The sequence below is a fragment of the Strigops habroptila genome, chromosome 3, assembly GCF_004027225.2.
Source record: "Strigops habroptila isolate Jane chromosome 3, bStrHab1.2.pri, whole genome shotgun sequence".
Classification (NCBI taxonomy): Eukaryota; Metazoa; Chordata; class Aves; order Psittaciformes; family Psittacidae; genus Strigops; species Strigops habroptila.
In genome coordinates this window covers 41,056,113-41,075,752 of record NC_044279.2, presented here as the reverse complement: position 1 = coordinate 41,075,752, position 19,640 = coordinate 41,056,113, and the positions used below count along the sequence as shown (strand labels likewise).

General features: G+C 39.2%; 1 protein-coding gene across 8 annotated transcripts in view; it reads right to left on the bottom strand.

Moving 5' to 3' along the window:
- Positions 1 to 19,640, bottom strand: part of NAV3 (neuron navigator 3) — a 547,425-nt gene that overhangs the window by 248,451 nt on the left and 279,334 nt on the right. For 4 of the 8 annotated variants that reach the window (XM_030479345.1, XM_030479338.1, XM_030479340.1 and 1 more), the window contains exon 1: positions 18,275 to 18,877. The exons of 1 other annotated variant lie outside the window; for it this stretch is intronic. In XM_030479345.1, coding sequence (XP_030335205.1) covers positions 18,275 to 18,517 — 243 coding nt within the window. In that variant the 5' untranslated portion in view covers positions 18,518 to 18,877. Of the gene's footprint in view, positions 1 to 18,274; positions 18,879 to 19,640 lie in introns of those variants that run through there. 3 more of the 8 variants (XM_030479337.1, XM_030479339.1, XM_030479346.1) reach the window with 2 other exon arrangements.

Genomic DNA, 19,640 nt, shown 5'->3' with positions numbered 1-19,640 from the left:
TATGAATATACATCAGAAAAAGCCCTGTCTGACCCCTTGGTGGGACAAACCATTATTACATTATGTTCAGACCTAGAAAGTGGCTGTTTTACAGAAAATCAATAAGCTATGAGGATGGAAAGAAAGTTTTTTTTAAAAAGAGAGAGCCTCTAAAAGAAACTAGCACAAATATAAAAAAAGATTGGGATTTAGATTTTTAGATATATCTATCTTGACAGCCCCAAATTTTAGGTTGTCCAACTTAAAAGTTTGGTAAGGAAATTAAATTCTGTGAAAATGTGGTACTTTGTAAAGATCTTAAGCACCCAGGTGCACAATCCCTTTTAACACACCTATTTCCTACACACCTGTAACACTGATACAGCAATGTGTTTATATTTTTGGATGGCAGGCATTTAGCTACCTTTTGCCCTCTGTTTTGCAGGATATTGTGCTGATTTGCCTGAAGTCTTCTCTTCATAAGAAGGCTTTACATCATTTTCTTGGGGCTGCCTGGTTCTTGGGGCTAGGGTTGCCTATGAATGGCAGCAACCAAATTGTCGACACCAACACACATCCGCAGGGCATACTTCAAGCAATCTTCAGGTCCCTGCTAGCTAAGACAGCAAGTACAACATCCAAAGTGAAACTATGCAGACTGGTTAGACAGGTGACAGTTCCAGGGCTTTCCAAACATTTCTAATTCAAGACAGTTTGCCAGGCAATGTAGCTTACAGCTCAAGACAGGATTTACCAGAGAGATTACAGTGACTACAGCCAATGATCAGCACCCTTTGCATAGCACACATCCAATTTGATCAAGGCTGCATGTTGTCCTGTCACTTGCTACAAGCCTTCTGACTTATTTGAAGGTATTAGGCAGCAACCACAATTCCTTAGCGATATCCTTTCCCATAAGCAAGGGCTGTAGCTGTTACAGCAATGTCATTCAGTTCACAACAAGAATAATTCACGAGGGAGGAGGTAATCCTCCAAGAAACTTCCCTAAAATGATGTAGGCAATACTCTGCAAAAGTATGAGAACACTTTAATGAGCATCCCATTATTATACTGGCTGAATTACTTGTTTTCATATGTTTTTTTTTTAAATATATGAGCAGTTTCTAGATGAATGTCACCCTGCTCTTCAGAAAAGCTATGACACTAAGTGGATAAGGAGCAAGCCTAATGCTGACAGACGAATGCAAGTGCTGTGTATATCTGTAGTGAGAGAGAGAACTTTTGATATATGTTCAAGTACACCTATTGCTCATCAGCTGGTTAAATATTTCTTCTTGTGTTTGTATATATACAGTTGCACTGCCATATATTCAGTAAACTAATTCATTATAGTAGTTCTGGGTAATGATCCATTGCACTACTATCTCTGCTACCTCTGTAGCACTAAGCAGGAAGCTATGAGACTGTATCAAAGTGAAACATGTCTCCTTCATAAAGATATCTCCATTTCCTTTGCAACTGGTTCATTTTAGTATTATCTTTGCTTGTCTGTCACTCCTCCTCACCACTTCTCAGGGACTTACCATAACTTTGTATCACCAATCAGATTTAAGAATCAAAAATACGATGCACTTCTGATAAAAGCATGCCTAGATCCATCACCCTTATCAGGGCTATGTCTCTGCTAACTTTCACAGTAGCCTCAAGAGATTTAAATAATGTACTTTGGAACACAGATAAACAATCTGTAATGATAGAATCATAGAATATTAGAAACACGGAATGGTTTGGGTTGGAAGCAACCTTCGAAGATCATCTAGATCCAAACCCTCTCCCACAGGCAGGGGCACCTTCCACTAGACCAGGCTGCTCCAAGCCCCGTCTAACCTGACCTTGAACACTGCCAGGGATGGGGCAGCCACAGCTTCTCTGGGCAACCTGTGCCAGTGCCTCACCACCCTCACAGTAAAGAACTTCTTCCTAATGTCTAGTCTAAATCTACCCTTTTCTAGTTTAAAGCCACTACCCTTTGTCCTATCACCACATGCCCTCGTAAAAACTCCCTCTCCAGCTTTCTTGTAGTGATAACAGTATTAAGTACAAGAGAATATCTTCCCAAATAAGTTCTGAACCGCAGAAAAATTCACCCTACTAATTTTAGACAGTGAAAATTAGGTGTTTTGCTTAATTTAGATTAGTCATGTCCCCTTAATTAAGTAATAGATGCACATACCTCGAGAGGGGGAGTCATTCTAACTTTACATAAACATCTCAGAAAAGTGAAAGAAATTGCCCTCGAGAAGTATTTATCTCTACCATGTGGCTATGGTAGAAACCCACACAACTAGCTCAGACTAGACACCAAGCTTTTAACTGACTACAATGAGGAAAGATGAATTCCACTATGATTGGAGCCTCCATATGGTCTCTGAAAATATCTGGACACTAGGACTGTGTGTTGCCTGTTTTCAACCTCCAGCAGAGTCCTCCACCCTTTCCTAGTCTGACAGTTATAACTAATATTGCTGCAATTTTCAGTAAATGTAAAGATTATAAGACAGAACTAACAACTTTTCCCCAAATGTGTTTTTGTTCTGTGCTCCCCACTCTACGCTGATGTTGGACTCCACTGATCCATTATGCAGGAAAAAGAGCTAGGACTCCCTTGAAGTTTCCAGATATTTTCTATTGGTCCCAAGTTATTTGTGACCAAAAAGTCACAAACAGCCTGTCCCCTGTGCTCCACATCCTCTATTCACGCTGACTATTTATCACATGCACTTAATCCTGACTTAACAACAGCATTCAGCTATCAGGACCTAATATTACTAAACATGAAAAGAAAGATTTCATTAAAGAAATACATTTCAGAACAATGGTCTATACAGACTGGACTTTTTGGTATGTAGAGTAAGACAGGGAAGGCAGATATGGATTGGCAATAAGGACTCTGAGCGGATTTTTACTGAGAACATTTCTACTGCCAAAAGACATTTATGGGTGGGACAGAAGGAGCGCCAATTTTAATCTTTGGAGCCATGAATGTGAACAATTCTCTGCAGAATTTATGAGCTGTTTTACGTATCAGTATTTCCTCAGAGTTTTCACACAGTCAGATTGATTGCCCTTTACTCATACTATTTGTGCATACTCAAGTTTGGCTATAGAGTGCATAAAATGGACATGAACTGCATACTGTACCATACAAGGAAATTAGCAGCAGTGACATGCCAATCATGATTATTACATTTTTGTTTGAAAACACAATATGATATCACTCATAATAAAAATCTGTATTTCCAAGTACTCCAGCAACAAACATACATAACGTAAATATTTAGGGATTTTTTAATTAGCCAAATTCCATAGGTCATCTAAACAGACAGAATTCAAGTTGAGATGGGAAGAGTTTTCTTTTTACTGTCACAAGCTCAGTTTTCATTAAACGATCAATTCCGAATGCTTTCAGTGCACAGAGAAGTTCTTTTTTTTACCCTTTAAACCCATAATTTCCATGAATATACGTCTTGGATTAGCTGATCATCAGAAAATACCAGTTATCTGTTATAAAACAGTTCAGGATAAAAATATCGCCTAACATTCCCAAAAATGAGGCCTTTGTCCTGGACCTACAATACACTGCATTTCATTTTGAAAATCTCTTATTCGATACAGTGCTAGGGAACCTGACACAGACTGTAGCTCTGCATATGACTAGAAAGGAACCCACAAAATAATGGACATACAATCTGTGTAACACAAGTAAATAGGGAACTGTACATCAATACATCCATAGACAGATAAAGTGATATCCCCAAGTAGCAGTACTAACAGTGGCAGTTTCTGTTCAAGTTTACTTGTAAAATCTTGTTCTAGAAAGTCTGGCAGAAATGTTAATCAAAGCTCTCAAAAACCAACTTCACTGTGTGGCAATGCCTTGCCGTTACAAATAAACTACTGGATGGATTTCTTAACTGATGAAGAAACCTGAGTATAGAGATTTTAAGCATATGTATCTTATAGAATCATAGAGTAGTTAGAACCTTAAGATCATCTAGCTCCAACCCCCCTGCCATGCGGGCAACCTCGCACCAAACCATGTCGCCCAATGCTCTGTCCAACCTGGCCTTGAGCACTGCCAGGGACAGAGCATTCACAACTTCCTTGGGCAACCCATTCCAGTGCCTCTCCACCCTCACTGTAAAGAACTTCTTCCTTATACCTAATCTAAACTTCCCCTGTTTAAGTGTGAAGCCACTACCCCTTGTCCTACCACTACAGTCCCTACTGAAGGGTCCCTCCCCAGCATCCTTACAGGCCCCCTCCAGATACTGGAAGGCTGCTATGAGGTCTCCACGCAGCTTCTCTTCTCCAGGCTGAACAGCCCCAACTTTCTCAGCCTGTCTTCATACGGGAGGTGCTCCAGCCCTCTTATCATCCTTGTGGCCCTCCTCTGGACTTGCTCCAACAGCTCCATGTCCTTTTTATGTTGAGGACACCAGACCTGTACGCAGTACGCCAAGTGAGGTCTCACGAGAGAGGAGTAGAGGGGCAGGACCACCTTCTTGGACCTGGTGGTCATGCTTCTTTTGATGCAGCCCAGGATATGGTTGGCTTTCTGGTCTTACTGGAGTTTAGTCTTTGACTAAGGCTGGAATACTCCAAGAACAAATACATCTATGAAACATTTAAAAAGGAACAAATGTAAAAATTTAAACCAAGATATTTTGTATGTTTCAGGATAACAGAATATGTTCATTTACTCTTTTATTTTACTTGCCTACCTAATCATGACATTAGATATGCTTTAATACAGCAGAATAATGAGAACATGTTACAAACATAACAACCTCCACAACAGGATGCTGTTTATTTGTTTAAAAAACACCGTGCCAGTTTGTGGAAGAAGCAATGGCCTGTATGGCCTGAAAATCTATCTTGTAATAATGTAGTAAGTTAGAAATCATCTAACCACAATTAAATGGGATGATATTCTTACTCCAGTGAGTAAATAGAGAAAATCCCACCAATATCAACAAGAACACAAGTAGTCCTGATTTCAGAAGGCTGATTTTGTCATGTTTCTAAAATGAAGTTTTTAAAGTGATGGAGCAAACAACAGGCATCTCTCTGAAGGACATCATGGAAATGATAAAAGTGGAAAGCTGCAGAAACATACAACTACAGGTTTCCCAAAGAAGCTGTGGATGCCCCATGCCTGGAAGTGTTCAAGGCCAGGCTGGATGGGACTTTTAGAAACCTGGCCTAGTGGAGGGTGTCCCTGCCCATGGCAGGGGGGTTGGAACTAGATGATCTTTAGGGTCCATTCCAACCCAAACCATTCTGTGATTCTGTCATTCTACAGGGTAACAAATTCTAGTCTGTTAGAAAACTGACTCCTCAATAACTTCAACACTTATTTACCATCTCTGTATAGGTTTCCTTGCTGTTGCTGAGGCAGCTTCACACCCCAGAGGAGCTGGGTGGGTTAATGCAGCTCAGGAGAGGGACAGTGCAGGGACAGACCACAGAGCTGCCTGACAGTTCCTGGCCTGACACTGGGAATTTGGGCTGCTGAGCTCCTGCTCAGAGTGCTGTGGATGCTCTGACTGAAAAGCATAGTCTATTTGGCACAGGGATCAGTGATTCTGCTGGTTTTGCCTGTTTCAGTGTTGAACATATCAATTAATTCTAGCAGTAATGAAAAGCAAAAGGATGTATTGCACATTCCACTTTTATTACTATGAGCAGTAATTCTATCCTAAGCCTTCACCAAAATGACAATATACATATGTGACATGTACATGTATATATACCTACACATGTATAATATGCATTAATACAGATATGTAATGTATGTGACATGACGTGTACCAATACAAAATACGTGTATCAATAAATACATGTGTATCAATAAAAATTATTAAAGAGTGTAGCTCATTTCAATATGTCTATAACCTACCACAATATTTAAAAAATATTTTATTGAGTACACTTTAAACTTTTGTGAATACACAGTTAAAGGCTAACATGTACCTGCATTTGAGCATACGTATTCATCTCTATCTTTAACATGCACAATAAACTATGTATGTATAATGGTTTCAGTCTACATAGGATGCACTACTGGTGCCAAAATGCTAAACCTACACCTATTACCTCAGTGCTATTAAAATGAAATCTCACAGTGGCTTTAGAGGAGCTGGAGTAATCTACTCAGCCAGTGATTTGCTTTCTTGACACTTTCAGTCATCTCTGCTCTGAGTCCTGCTGCTCTGAAAATATTAGGGCATGCCAATGCTTGTTACACTGCAATACATCTGAAAGTATCCTAAAGCAATGCAGAATGAAGTTAAGTAGATGAGCCACACAAACTATTAGTTAAATAGCTCTTCTGAAGAGTTTAACTAACTGTTAAGGGCAAAAACTCCAGACTGCACTCAAATGGGTTGGTCTGACAAGTGAAAAAACACTGTGAAGTAATTTTCCCTTACACAGTCCTTAAATCTCCAATTGTAATTGTGTCAAATATTATTTAAAATATCATCATTCCTAAAGCCTAATTAAGAAAACCAGAGGTAGTTATAGAAGAGAGCTGCTGCACTTAGAGCTTCTTACTTTGTAACAAGGGGTCTACTTGTACATTTCTGTTATTAAAAAAGAAAAAAAAAGTGGTAAAATCACACAGAACCATACAAGTCATACCAAGACAAGGACATCTTCTCAGGAATTACCAATTTCTTATACTTTGCCTCATAGTGGAGCTATATGAAGTAATACCTCAAACTTTTCCAACAGATCCAAAATCTTTTGTTGCTCTGAAATGGTGGCAATGTGCATACATTGCAAAAGGCCTCCTCCACTCAGCCTTCAGCTCAGGTTAACTATCGCAGCCAGGCAGTTTTGCAAGAAATGGACTGAATTACAACTACAGGTTTACTAATACAGCAGGAACTGATACTCACCTTTCAAAAGTCCAGTTCTTGGACACACCACTGATTTATGGCTTGATCAAGACACATAATATTCAATTAGGACAAAATAACTTGTTTATAGCAGAACTTTATTGTGAATCTCTGGTTACCCTGTGCAAAGGCTGCTGAGATCCCTAAAGACATGTATACAGCTGAGTGAAAATGACTGTTGAAAATACTGACTTTGTCATCCAAGCTGAAATCTTCAATGAGAAGTGAAGGAAACTTTCGTCCCTTTAGACTGAAATGTGACCACTATCACTCTGACTTTTCTGGCATTTATATCCGTATTTCACATGGAGATTTCAGAACTTTTCTCAAATTAAATGACATCACCTCAAATGTTCAGGAGAAAAGGGATCAAATTTTCCATAGATGCAAATATGTCCCTAATCCCCCTGCTTTTAGGGAGTCTGAGTTCTCCAGTATCTCCTTTTTCTGATACGAATCTCCCGTATTACATTCCTTTTCTGTTGCCAAATCCTGTTTAAGTAATTTTTTTGAGTAACAGTATTTAGTCCGACACACCGTTTCCCAATACGCTCAGTTTTGTGTGCTCCCTTCTCTGAAACTTAATTTGATTTGCTTTTTCAGCTTCCCTCATGACTCTACATCTTCCCTGCATCATGTCCACAAGGCAGAATAACCCAGGAAGATCCTGCATTGACATGGCAGAGCCCTGGGAAGAAAGTCTTGTTTTCATTTCCACACATTTTTCTTTTATTCCCCACTCCCTTGTGCTAATAGATTATCTTATAAACCAAAACTCTTTGAGGCTGTGACTGACTTAGCTGTCCTAGACTGGGAGGGCTTCTTTGCCTTCATTCATCACTGACACAACCATGAACTCATTCCAGACACTCAGCTGAAGAAACCTTGTTCTTGCTCAAGGGCAGTCTGTATCTGAAGGCTTTGCAAATTAGACTGTATTCAAAAGAACACATCTGGAGATGGCATCACCTATGAACAGAGCATTTGACTGTCAATCACTATACATAGTTTCTCTGTGGAGCAACCTACTCAGGTTTCAGTTAACAATATAGAACTGTACCAGTCTTCAGCTTGGTACTGCAGGAAGGTAAACAGTGAAGATGCTGTTATTCTCTCCTTACCTTTGTCAGGATCACAAATTTATACAGGAAAAAAATGCATGTTGTATATAAAATGCACTCTACTCTTGTCTTCTTATTACAAGCAGGAACAAAGAATGGATGCATTATTAAATTGTCAGACAGGAAGCTGTTAACATCAGTAACTGATTAGATTAAAAACAAATAAACAGTCTTTCTGAGGTCATTCAAAGTAACTTCAGTAACGTTTTAAAAAGTAGTTGATTAGATTATTTCTTCAGCATTAAAAAAAAAATGAAATAGCAGTTATCCAATAGACAACTTTATTTTTAAAATAATGGCAGTATTACCATTTCACACATGAGCTGAGTTCAAGGATATACTTGACAGAAACCAGAAGCGAAACTAGATTGTTGCTTCCCATACAAGCCGCGAGGCCTTACTCCCTCTCAAAAGCATTTCAAAGGCAAATCTGAACCTGCAACTCTCAAACTTTCAGATTTGTTCTGCTCCTTCATAAGAAACAGATTCCTTCAGCTCTTCCTTCCAGCACTCTGCCTGTGGCTGGTGAGCTGGCCAGCAATGACTAAAGCAGGCAGACTGATCAGCTGAGGAAATTTCTAAACTCCTTTTGAACTTCTGTTTGTTATTTCACATTCTTATTTAATGCCTATTTATTTCCACTACAGAGAGAGCTTACAAAAAACCAAAACAACCAAACTCAAACAAAAGCCAAACCAGAAAAATACTCCCAAAAGAAAGAAAACAGCTTGTTTACTGCATAGATGAGCTGCCAGGAAATCACATTGTTGTAGTGGTGAGTAAAAGTCCTGCACCCTGACTTATGGCTTATTCACCCTAAATCATGTATGAGCCATGTAGCCTTTCCTGATTAATGGAAGTGGTCAAATGTTTTACAGCACTTGGTAAGATGTCATCTTTCTGTGCATGACCACTCTGATTACTAAGTTGTGATGGTTTTACACCTGCCGTATAAATCAAATCTGATGCACAACAGGAAGTTTTCACTGCCAGATCTTTCGGAGTTTCACACAGCATCAACACGATACAAAGCCAGGTGTTAAAATTGTCAAAAGGAGATACTTTGAAATGGAAAACACAAGAGAGCAATCAACATCTATTTTTGTTCTAGTTTTTCAGATTTGCTGCAATTCATGAATTGGAGAGTTTCACCTGAATAAAATATTTTTAACTACTGTTGAGAGATGAAATGCTTTCCACTATATTAAGATCAGAGGGTCAGAGCAGTAAAGGAGGGTTTACAGGAAAATAAACCTAACTAAAACGATAAGTCAGACCAAATGTCATACTGGAAGTAGGTTAGGACAATACTAATATTATACTTGGTTAACTTCTCTCATGTTTTATGCTGAGTTATTACAGACGTTTAGTGGCTGGCACCTTCTCAGTTTATATATCCAGCAATACTACGATCCAGCCCTAACCACTTTAAAATCATGCTTCCCTTTGATTTGCTTATTTTCCAAGTTCTCTCAACTTGGTTTACACAGAACATACACAACAGACATCAGAAATCTGCACATCTTAAATGAGGGAATTATCCTTTCACATTTACCAGACAAAACACTCTGCATTCCTTTTCTGAATTTTAAATAAGTTATGCTATCTTTCAGCTAACATTCTCTTGCCAGTAAAAACAAAAAAAGAAAGGTTTGTGACCTTAAAAACATCATGGGCAAGTGAAGATTCGCACAAAATATTCCACTAGGAGGTCTGAGAATAGATAGATGCTTCCTCCTCTTCCAGCTTAATCCCCAAACACCCTCACTGTCAAAAGGCTATTGTTAAGACATGGGCTTCCTCCAAGACCACATCCTGTGAATCAGGTCAAAGTGAAACAGAGCTGCTTTAAATGAACTACTCATTGCGTGCCCTGTATGCAAGTGCAAGAAAAACTACGTGACTCAAAAAATTAGTGTACTACAGAAATAGGGATAGGGCCCTTAGACCAGAATGAACATATAGGTAAAAAAAAATTAGCAGTTCTCATCTGTAATTGATACCCTTCTGCTACAAAGGTAAACAGTGTATTCAAAGGCAGAAATTAGGACCAAAATAGTCATCTCCCCTTGAAACAGGCCTGATTTTATGCCATAACTATTTATACTTTCCACATCATACTTAGTAAGTGAAAAGCCTATTAACAGCACTACACACAGGACTTTCGATGAATGTTATACTGCTCCACAAAGGGCACAACTTGTTCTGCATCTCCAATGAATTGTGCCAGTCTGTGTTGATCGGATACATTAAAATTGAAAAAATCATAGAATCATAGAATGGTTTGGGTTGGAAAGGACCTTAAGATCATCTAGTTCCAACCCCTCTGCCATGGGCAGCGATGCCTCACAGTAGACCGTGTCACCCAAGGCTCCTGGAGTAAAATTCTACCTTTAGCTCAGAGGTAGGTCCACACTGATGTTAGCCACTGACATTGAAAAGAAGATAAAGCCAAAACTGTCTTTATGAGGCAAGCAGGAAAAAGAACTCATTATCTAGACATTTTATTCTTAATTGATCCTTTATAAAAGACAAAGGATGGGCTTGTGGTTATGATGTGGACACTGGGACTCAAGATATATATGTCTTCAAATTCCTAGTCCTGCCACAAAGTCCCAGTCTGAGTGTGGGAAAATCATTCATCTCCCCTTTAATCTCTCCTCTCCCTCTGCAATGTGGGGATAATATTTTTCTCTTTCTCCCACACTCTGTGTAATACAGCCATACATTCTGTAGGGCTGGGACTAACTTCTCCTGTGCACACCAACGCTACCTGTCGTGATAACGCACCAATCTAGTGAAAATTTCTAGAATCAAGGTCTGATAACTCAGGAAAAATCCACAGAAAGCGTATTCTCATATGTTTTTACTTGAGGGAAAAAGTGTTTTTCAGCTAAACCAAACTTTCTAATCTTAGTGGCATCCCTCAGTCTGCTGAGTGCATTGGGATGCTCCTGGCTTTTAGGGAGCAGCCCATAGAGCCCCTACAAAATGCAGCCAGCTGAAATATTCACTCCAGTGCTCCTGAAGGGATTTTTAAAGGATCTTGGAGCCCTAAACTGAATTGGGTTCATAGGGCTTCTATGTTTCTTGTTATAGAGCAAAGTACTGAGTCCTTGAGAGTCACTCCACTGCCAGATCTCACAGGTCTTGAAGTATGAGGGCACTCCAACACTGATATTCTATATGACAGAAAATTAGTGTTTCCAAGCAAGCAACTAGCTGGCTTGGACACACTACCTGTCTTTCAGGAAACTTAACTAGAAGTGCGATACTTCAGTGAAATGCCTGTGGAAACACTCATACCGGACAATAATATTTTTTCTAAGGTAGCAAAGCTGCCAAAAGGAGTCCTTCCATCTCTATGGCACTGTGAGCCACAGGCCTGTCAGCTGATGTTCCAGACTAGAATGGTTTCATTACCACAGACTTGCACTCAGCTGAAGCAAGGAATGAGAAAAGAGAATGAGAAGACCATCACTATGACCATCGAGTTCTTTGCATGAGGAAGCATCAGTGCTAGTAATGTTATGAATGACAGGTGTACTACATTCACTTGTTTTTTTAAATACTCCAGTGAAGAAGATACTATACCTTGCATTCAAAGCATTCCTCTGTTTAACTACTGTTTCTGATAGGAGGTTTTACTAAAGCCTAACTAAAACCTCCTAGGGTAGAATATAATTCCATTATTTTTATCTAGAGATGGAGACCACTTATCTCCATTTATGATCATGGAGAACAGATTACCCTGAGGGGCTGCAAGACTGTTGCACCAAATGAATGTTGCTGGGTTGCTTCAGGTTCTGCAGTTCTGCTGGTGCATCCACAGTGTATCAACACTCAGATGCATTCCCATTTTCAATGAAAGGATTTTTTTTTATGAAAAGTTGTTGGCTAGGAAATCCCCAAGCAACTTCCCTAGGCACAGATGTAATATAAAAGAGTAAGAGTAATTGTTTTCTGCTGATGTCCAATACTAGCTTGCAACACACAAATTAATATGGAATACATTGAGTTCTATTATGTTCTTATTTCGTGAGAGAAATAAAACAAAAGCAGTAGAAAGGTCAGCAGAGGCCTTAAGCTCAGGTCAGTAAATACCTTCCTATCCATGATCCTAAATACAAACAACAAACAAAAAACCACCTTTTGACCTACACTCAATACAATTTGCTCACAAACACAAAAGCTTTGAGAGCTGCATGTTGTGTTACTGCACATTTATCTCAACTATACGAAAATGTGCTTGCTACAGATGAGTAGAAAATAAACATGCAACAGTGAAGTTGACTCCAAGCTCATACAGCACGAGGCTCTTAAATCAGTTATAATATAGCGTAGACAGATTGTGCTGGATGCATAAAGCAAATTAAAGATGCTGCTATCTGTTTGATAAAGAAATAATTCAGAGCACAAGGCAAGAAACTGAAATTGCTGACAACCTGAACTCCTGCCAACTGTCCTGGCTTCACTGGGGCTGTGTGAATTTTAAACATGCATAGTCCCAGGTGTCAGCAGTGCCGATTGAAATTTCTGGCAGCTATTTCAGTGCTTTTAAAATAATGCTGGCTTCCCATCACTAGCGGTCACTATGGGGAGAAGAGCGGCTGTCTCTGGCTGCTTATGCTGCCCTTTTTGTTGCCTTGGCCGTTGTGCTGTAAGTGAAACACTCAGCACAATGAGCAGCCTCCTTTCTTGCCAACCCACAAGGCAGACATCTCCAATGCACTAGCACTGAGAAAAGGAAGGGTATGACAAAATAGGGAAATAAACTCATTTATTTATGTTCCCTAGATTCAGTATGTCAAGAAACTTGGTGGAGCTTGGCCCTGAGAGACCGGACAAAAAGGTATCCAAGAAATTGAAAGGTCAAAGAGATGTGGGATTGCAACAGATGCTTTGCCTGGGAAAGATTTGGAGAATGGTGGGAAAGGGTCACACAGAATCTAAGTAGATGGTGTGGAAGGGTTAGCTGAGGAAAGACAGAGATATGGAAGTCATTCATGGCACACATCTGTTTTTCCAGAGTGCACAGTACTCCCATTGGTGTGAGCAAGGGTTCCACCCATGTACAGAAAGCAAAAATATTTGTCTTGAGATCTGTCTGGACAGAGATGCCTAGCTGTCCTCCAAGTTTGGTGTCTGGTGATGGGCAGGAGTTACCACATCACCAACAAACTGCTTACAATTGGTGAGGAAGAAATGGAATCTTTCCATGCTCATTCCAGCATCCTACTGCAACAGAGTTGGCTGAATAACACTGGCAGTGCTCAGACTGAGATGAAATAGTATCATACTAAATTAAATGGACTTCAAGAGTCACTTTAATAGCAACAGTATGTGTTTTTGCCTAATCACATCAAAGTATTTAGCTTTGTTTTGTGACACTGGCATTCATTGTAGATCAAGTTAATGATCTTCACTTGGTACAGCTAAGTGTTGCACATCCCACTCTATTGGCCATGCTTGCCAGGTAGAGCACATCTATTCTTCTCTGTTCTGCTGTTTTACAGCCCGTTTCCCCAACACAACTGCTCAGATTTCTGCGCTCTGCAGAAGCAGCCAGTTGTGTCTCTTTCCTAAGGTGAACCAGTATCTCCATGCTACAAGAATCTTAATCTAGAAAAGTTTTAGGTTTACATATGCATACTATATCAGTTGCTGAGCCTGACTAGCACTTTCTAATAATGAACAGTGGTATGAAAAATGTTGCAGGCATGACAGGGACACTTGATTAGTAGATACAGAGAAAAATAAGTCATATGCATAAGCCTGTAAAGATGTCTGCCAATAGGAAGGAAGAAGCAAAGCAGACAGCAACAGACAGATAGCATGGCCCAAGAGAAACTGAAAACAAGAAAAAAAAAAAAAAAAAAAGACACTAAAATAATGAATTAACTCAGGAAAGAAGACTAAGAGCTTATCATTGGAGTCAAATAACCAAAACACTACAATTAATATACCAGATTCAGCTCAGAGGAAATTCAGTTTGCCAGCATAAATGATGGTGCAGTGTTCTTGAAAGAAGAAAGTTTGATGATGCGAGGAAACCTTGGGAGCATAAAGCAGAGCACTGCAAAAAGCAGCCCCAGGAAGTCAGGCCAGAAGACCAGCATGCCTGGTAGGGGTGCTGACTTCCAGCAGCCACTCAGCTTTATGTCAGAGAGGATTCATCGCAGTGCCCTTGCAACCGCACCATCAAATGTGTGAGGGCAACCATGGTGACCTAGACTAAAACTCTATTGCCATTGGCATTTTATTACAGGTCAATACAGTACAGTTATCAATTAGTGACCAAAATAAGTTTGTTTTGCAAAGAAAATCTTTTGTTTATTCCTTTAGTTTTAAGCCATTGCTTTATTTACCATTCTACAATACTGCTTGATATTTTTTAATTTTGTTACTGTTTAATAGCCCATTCTAGAACTAGAACAGTATCACAAGGCTGCCTAGGATGATCTGATAATTTTGGTCTCATTAGTTTAGCAAGCAATATAAAAGTGGTGACAGAAATATAAATAATACTGTACCCACAGTTAGAAAAATATTACAAAATACATTGGTGTTTTCAGACGTGGGTTTGCATAAAAACACTCTATGGCCCAACTGAACAGCAAAACTCCATCTGCTTCAAAGAGAGCCAGCATTTCACCTCAGGAATCCAGCAGCTGGATTCCTTTCCTGTGTACATATATAGGAATAAACTTTTGTCTATATGATACTCAGGGAAAAAGAATGTGCTCTGAATGCTTGCATTCAAGTATTTTGCATGACTATTCACATCATAAGTGTTCATGCAGTCAGTTTCAACATTAGTGGGTTTAGCAAGAAAGCAGATGGACCTGTATGTGATTTAGGTACCAAAGCACAAATTATGAAAATTTTGAACTAAAGTGTAGTTGAATAAACTGCACACAGAATAATTAAAATCATTAACAGTTTATTATTTGCTTTCCTAGGCTTAACTATGTTCTATCCAATTAAGAAAAAAGCTGAACATAATCACCTCAAAATTTTTCTACCACAGGTTTTATTAAAATAGTAATATTACTTGTATTAAACTTCAAACTGCATCATGTCTGCAAAAAAGAAAACAACCAAGACTATAAGTTCAGCAAAATCATGTGAGATGGAAGAGACGTCGAGGGAAAAGAGAACTGATGTTTGCAGCTGTATTCCTAACCAGCCTTGGCAAGACAGTTGTGTGAGAAAGCCAACACAAGTGTCAAAAGTCTCCAACAATCAGGTGTGGTGAGAGTGAAGGCCGTAGAGGAAACAGCTGGGTGGCAATGACCTACTGTATTGACATGTATCACCCAAATTTATCTTGGAATCCTTAGCACTTATAGATAGCAACAGGATATGTCACAGTGACTACACGTGTCAATCTAAGTGCTTTCCAGACAGGATGAGAAAGCTGGTAACCCACAGTGCAGCGTGTGTAAAATACCAAAGAAAGTAATGCTAAAGGCTGCAATCCAGCAGCCAAGGGCAAAAGTTAACCAGATGATTAGTTCATATGTTCCACTGTCTTTTGCAGATAGATATCCATCATTTTTCCCTCAAAAATCTGTGCTGCCTTATATTTAATGATATAACAAAAGCATAAAAGCAGTATGCTATATAGGCAGATTTTCCTCTCGGAAACTCAGACTAGGTATTCATTACGTTGTGATTGAAAGACCTTTTATCTGATCACTGTTATAATGAAACATTCCCAAAGTACAGCACTGTATACCACAGAGCCACATAGGAATATCACATGTATGATTAATATGTTTGGTAACCAATGAAATCAACCAAAGGTCTATTGGAAGCAGCACTCAGAAATGGTCAAGCTTTGGAACAACGCAATTTGTAATGCAGAACTTGCATCTGCTAGGCAAACCTGAAAAGACATTAACTCTTAGAACTCTTTCAAATTTGTGCTTTGGACAACTGCTTAGGTAACCTGGACATACTGCTGAGGCTACCAGGCACTGGGAAACCAGGGTGGCATGGATCTCTATCACTGATGAAGCATTCAATACTTTTAGGCTAAAGTTTACTAGTAAGAAAAGCCTAAAACTAATTTCTTTGTCATAACCACCCATCTTATAGCCCAAACTACTTTGACAAAAAGATTTTATGAAACTTGCTTAAAAGGTGAATAAAAGAGCATCCTTCAAAAAACATGCCTGGAAGAAAATTGGTCAAGGGCTGCCACTGAGCTTTACAGGGAATGTTGTACTTATAAGGGAGGAATACAAAAAGACTGCAGAAATTAGTAATCTCTTGAATGCTAAGCACTTCTGTAGATCCAGGTGGCCAGGGGAGGTGTTCAGACCACCACATGCACAAACGGGCCTTGCTCTTTAAGGATCATCTTTTAAAAGTGTTCAGCTGCCTCCATTGAGAACAGAGAGAAAGACAGAATGTCTGGTAGGCTGTTTTTTGGAGGTTGGTTTGTTTTATGTTTTTTTCCTTTAAAAAGCAGTCTCTAAGATTACAATTATTGTCAACCCCATGAAACATATAATGGCAAATTAGGAGCATAATTTGGGTCCACCTAGCCTGTTACTTTACTCACAAGCACTTCATCAGGGCTCAGGACCAGATGCCTTGGAAGGATGTGACTCCCATTAGGTTTTATGCTAATCATTAATAGTTCCCAAGTGGTTTAAACACTCAAGACAAGATGCTTTATATCTTTCTCCACACTTTTTCAAAGAATCAAGAAACATCTCTCTGTAGGCAATGTAATTGTACTTGTTTTTTTGAAAACAGTACTTGCAAATCTAATTTACTTTTCATGCAATATCCATTAAAGAACACTACAGAGGAGACATAAAGAATATTTTCTATTAAAAATAAGCAAGCAAGCAGAATTGCATTGTGTTGAAAAGTTATATTATTATCTTTTTGTCACACTCATGTCATAGAAAAGAGCTGTTCATCACTTCTGGTAACCAAGAGATGAACAGTCTGTTCCCTCTTTATATTTCTATGTAGCATGCCTGAGACCACCAACGCATCATCTTTGAAAGACAGGAAGAGGTGATAGAGAAAACTCCAAGGGAAAAATTAAGTGACATGACCAAAATCTCCTGGGGATATCTGTGGCAGGAATTAAAAAGGAAACCAAATGTTCAGAATTCCAACCCTATGCTTTAACCACAAAACCAACTTTCTTCACTAATACTGAATTAACCCAGTAACTAAAAACAAAAGAAAACCAAGTACATATATTATGTGTATCTTGCAACTTTAACAACTCTGATGACACTCAAGTGTCCTCAAACTAAATAAGAAGCAACTACAAATATATGTTTAATCCCAGTGTGGTAATCAGTTCCACAAACCAAAAGCACTAGAAAAGCAAGGGAAAGTAACCTCACATAACACTGCTTGCTGAAGCTGTTAAACCACACAGGCAGCCGTAGTGTACTGACTGAAAGATCTACAGGAATATATACTACTGACAAGAAGGGAGTCAATACTCATGTTCAAAGCATGAAAAATGTTTTTAACTACAGCAGAAAGACTTGTAGAAACACAAGTAGAAGTTGTTTAATTGTTAAATAAGACTTAAAAAGACCCACAACTCCTCCCCCCCAAAAAAATAAAAAACCCCAAGCATCCTATTTCAGACAAACCTTTATTTTTTTAATCACACTGAATCAAAGCTAGAGAGGGACTAGGAAGAAGCTGGTTTTCAGAAGAGAAAAACACAGGTACTTTGCACTGAGAAGCTGTTTTTCTGGTTCAGCAGTTCTGCAGCAGGAGTAGCCAGATCATTTGAAAAGTGAAAAGAAAATCAATTACTTGTTTTTATTTTAAAAGAGCCTCCCTGTGGAAATAGGTGTGGGCGTGAGAGCCCTTTTTAAACTTCATAATATAACATGAGGCAGCCAAGAATTTTTTTTAACTTTTTTTTTTTTTTTTTTTTCCCCCCAGTCCTGTCATGTCATGACTCTGCTTACTGGGTGCTGGAATGATTTTTCTCAAATTATGATTCTACTGATCCTTATCAAAATGCATCTATGAAGCATTTAACACTAACATTTAAAACCAGAGTATTTATTCCAACAGTAATACTGAATAAAACAAATTTCCAAGGCTGCTATGTGACTTCAGTGATGACAGCAAAAGTCTATTTACCCAGTTACCCCCGAGTTCTGCATGCAGTAGGTTTCTATCAAGTTTTGAATGAGCAAATCAACATTTTCTGAGAATTGAGATCCACAGTTAAAGTTTAGAACTAACCTTGCTATCTTCGATCTCCTGGGTTTTTCCTTGAAGCGCTCTCCTCTCTCCAAAATCGCAGGTTGACTTTAATGTAAGCTGACAAGAAAGTATCGAGCTCTCTGCCCCAGTAAGCTCCAAAGACTTTGGTGAGTACTGCTGCGAGCCGGTGGGGCCAAGGTTGGGTATTGGGAGGGCAGTGTGAACAGGCTTTGACCCTACGGCTGGCTGTCTTAGCTTGGAGGCAACCCCAAGTACAGGCATGGCTTCTATAAAAGTACCTTCTTTCTGCCAAAGAAAATGCTCCTGACCTCAGTCTGGTAGACTCCAGCTTCAGTAATTCCAGAACAAATACTTTAAACAAAAGTAGCACTCATTTTTTCAGAAACGTCTTAAAACAATAATAATATGAGTTTCACAAGGAAGCAAAACTTTTCCTTCATCTCTCTCCTTCTCCCTCGTAGCCACTCACACACGCTGCATAGTGAGTCAGTGCCTCTGTAAGACTAAACGCTCCTTTGGGGCGTGAACTTTTCTTGAAGGTAACTGCCACAGAGTTGCCTGTCTGGGATTAAAGAACTCATAAATTCGCTTTCTCTTCTTCCTACAACATTCCGGGTCTACGTGTTAAGTGAATGAAGGATGGGAGAGAAGGAGGAAGAGATGAACCCTCCCCGTACTCCAACTGTCAAAACAGCTCTGAGACCATAACACTGGAAGCAGAGACCTCTTCCTGGCTACATAAATAACCAGCCCACATCTTAAAAAAAACCCCACCAAACAAAAAACAAACCTCTTTTTTTCTGATTTAAAAAAAAAAAAAAAAAAAAAGGATCTGACTAGTGGCCAAAGCAAACAGCTGTTGGAAGAGTTTTTATCCCGGAAATAATCTCAGCAATGAAGCTGTTTGTCTGATTCCTGGCTATTTTTCACTGCTGTCAACCACGAGCTACGGTGTTTCATTCCCTGTTCCTCCCGTGAAATCAGGTTAAAATCATGCAAGAGCGTGGCTAGGAACAGACGCTGAATCACAGTGTGGGTAACGTCTGTCTGTGCTATGAAAAATCCATATGAAAACACAGAGCAGGATATAGGAAAATCATGGGCATTGTTAGAAGATTTAGTCAATACAGCTTTTCAGAGGGTTTTTTTTTTTTTTTCTTTCTTTCTTGGTGGTGGTGCTAACGTCATCTATTCAATGTTAACACTTCCCTGTCTAAAAACATTTAAAGCTCATGCAGCCCATGTCCAATGCATCGTTTCTGCTTGTTGCTCACAGAAATATTCTTGCTGGCAACCTCAGATACTTGTATGTGGAAATACAAGACAGATAGATAGGCAAGCAGAGCAGGCTATAAAATGAGTCACGATGCACAGTCCAAATTGC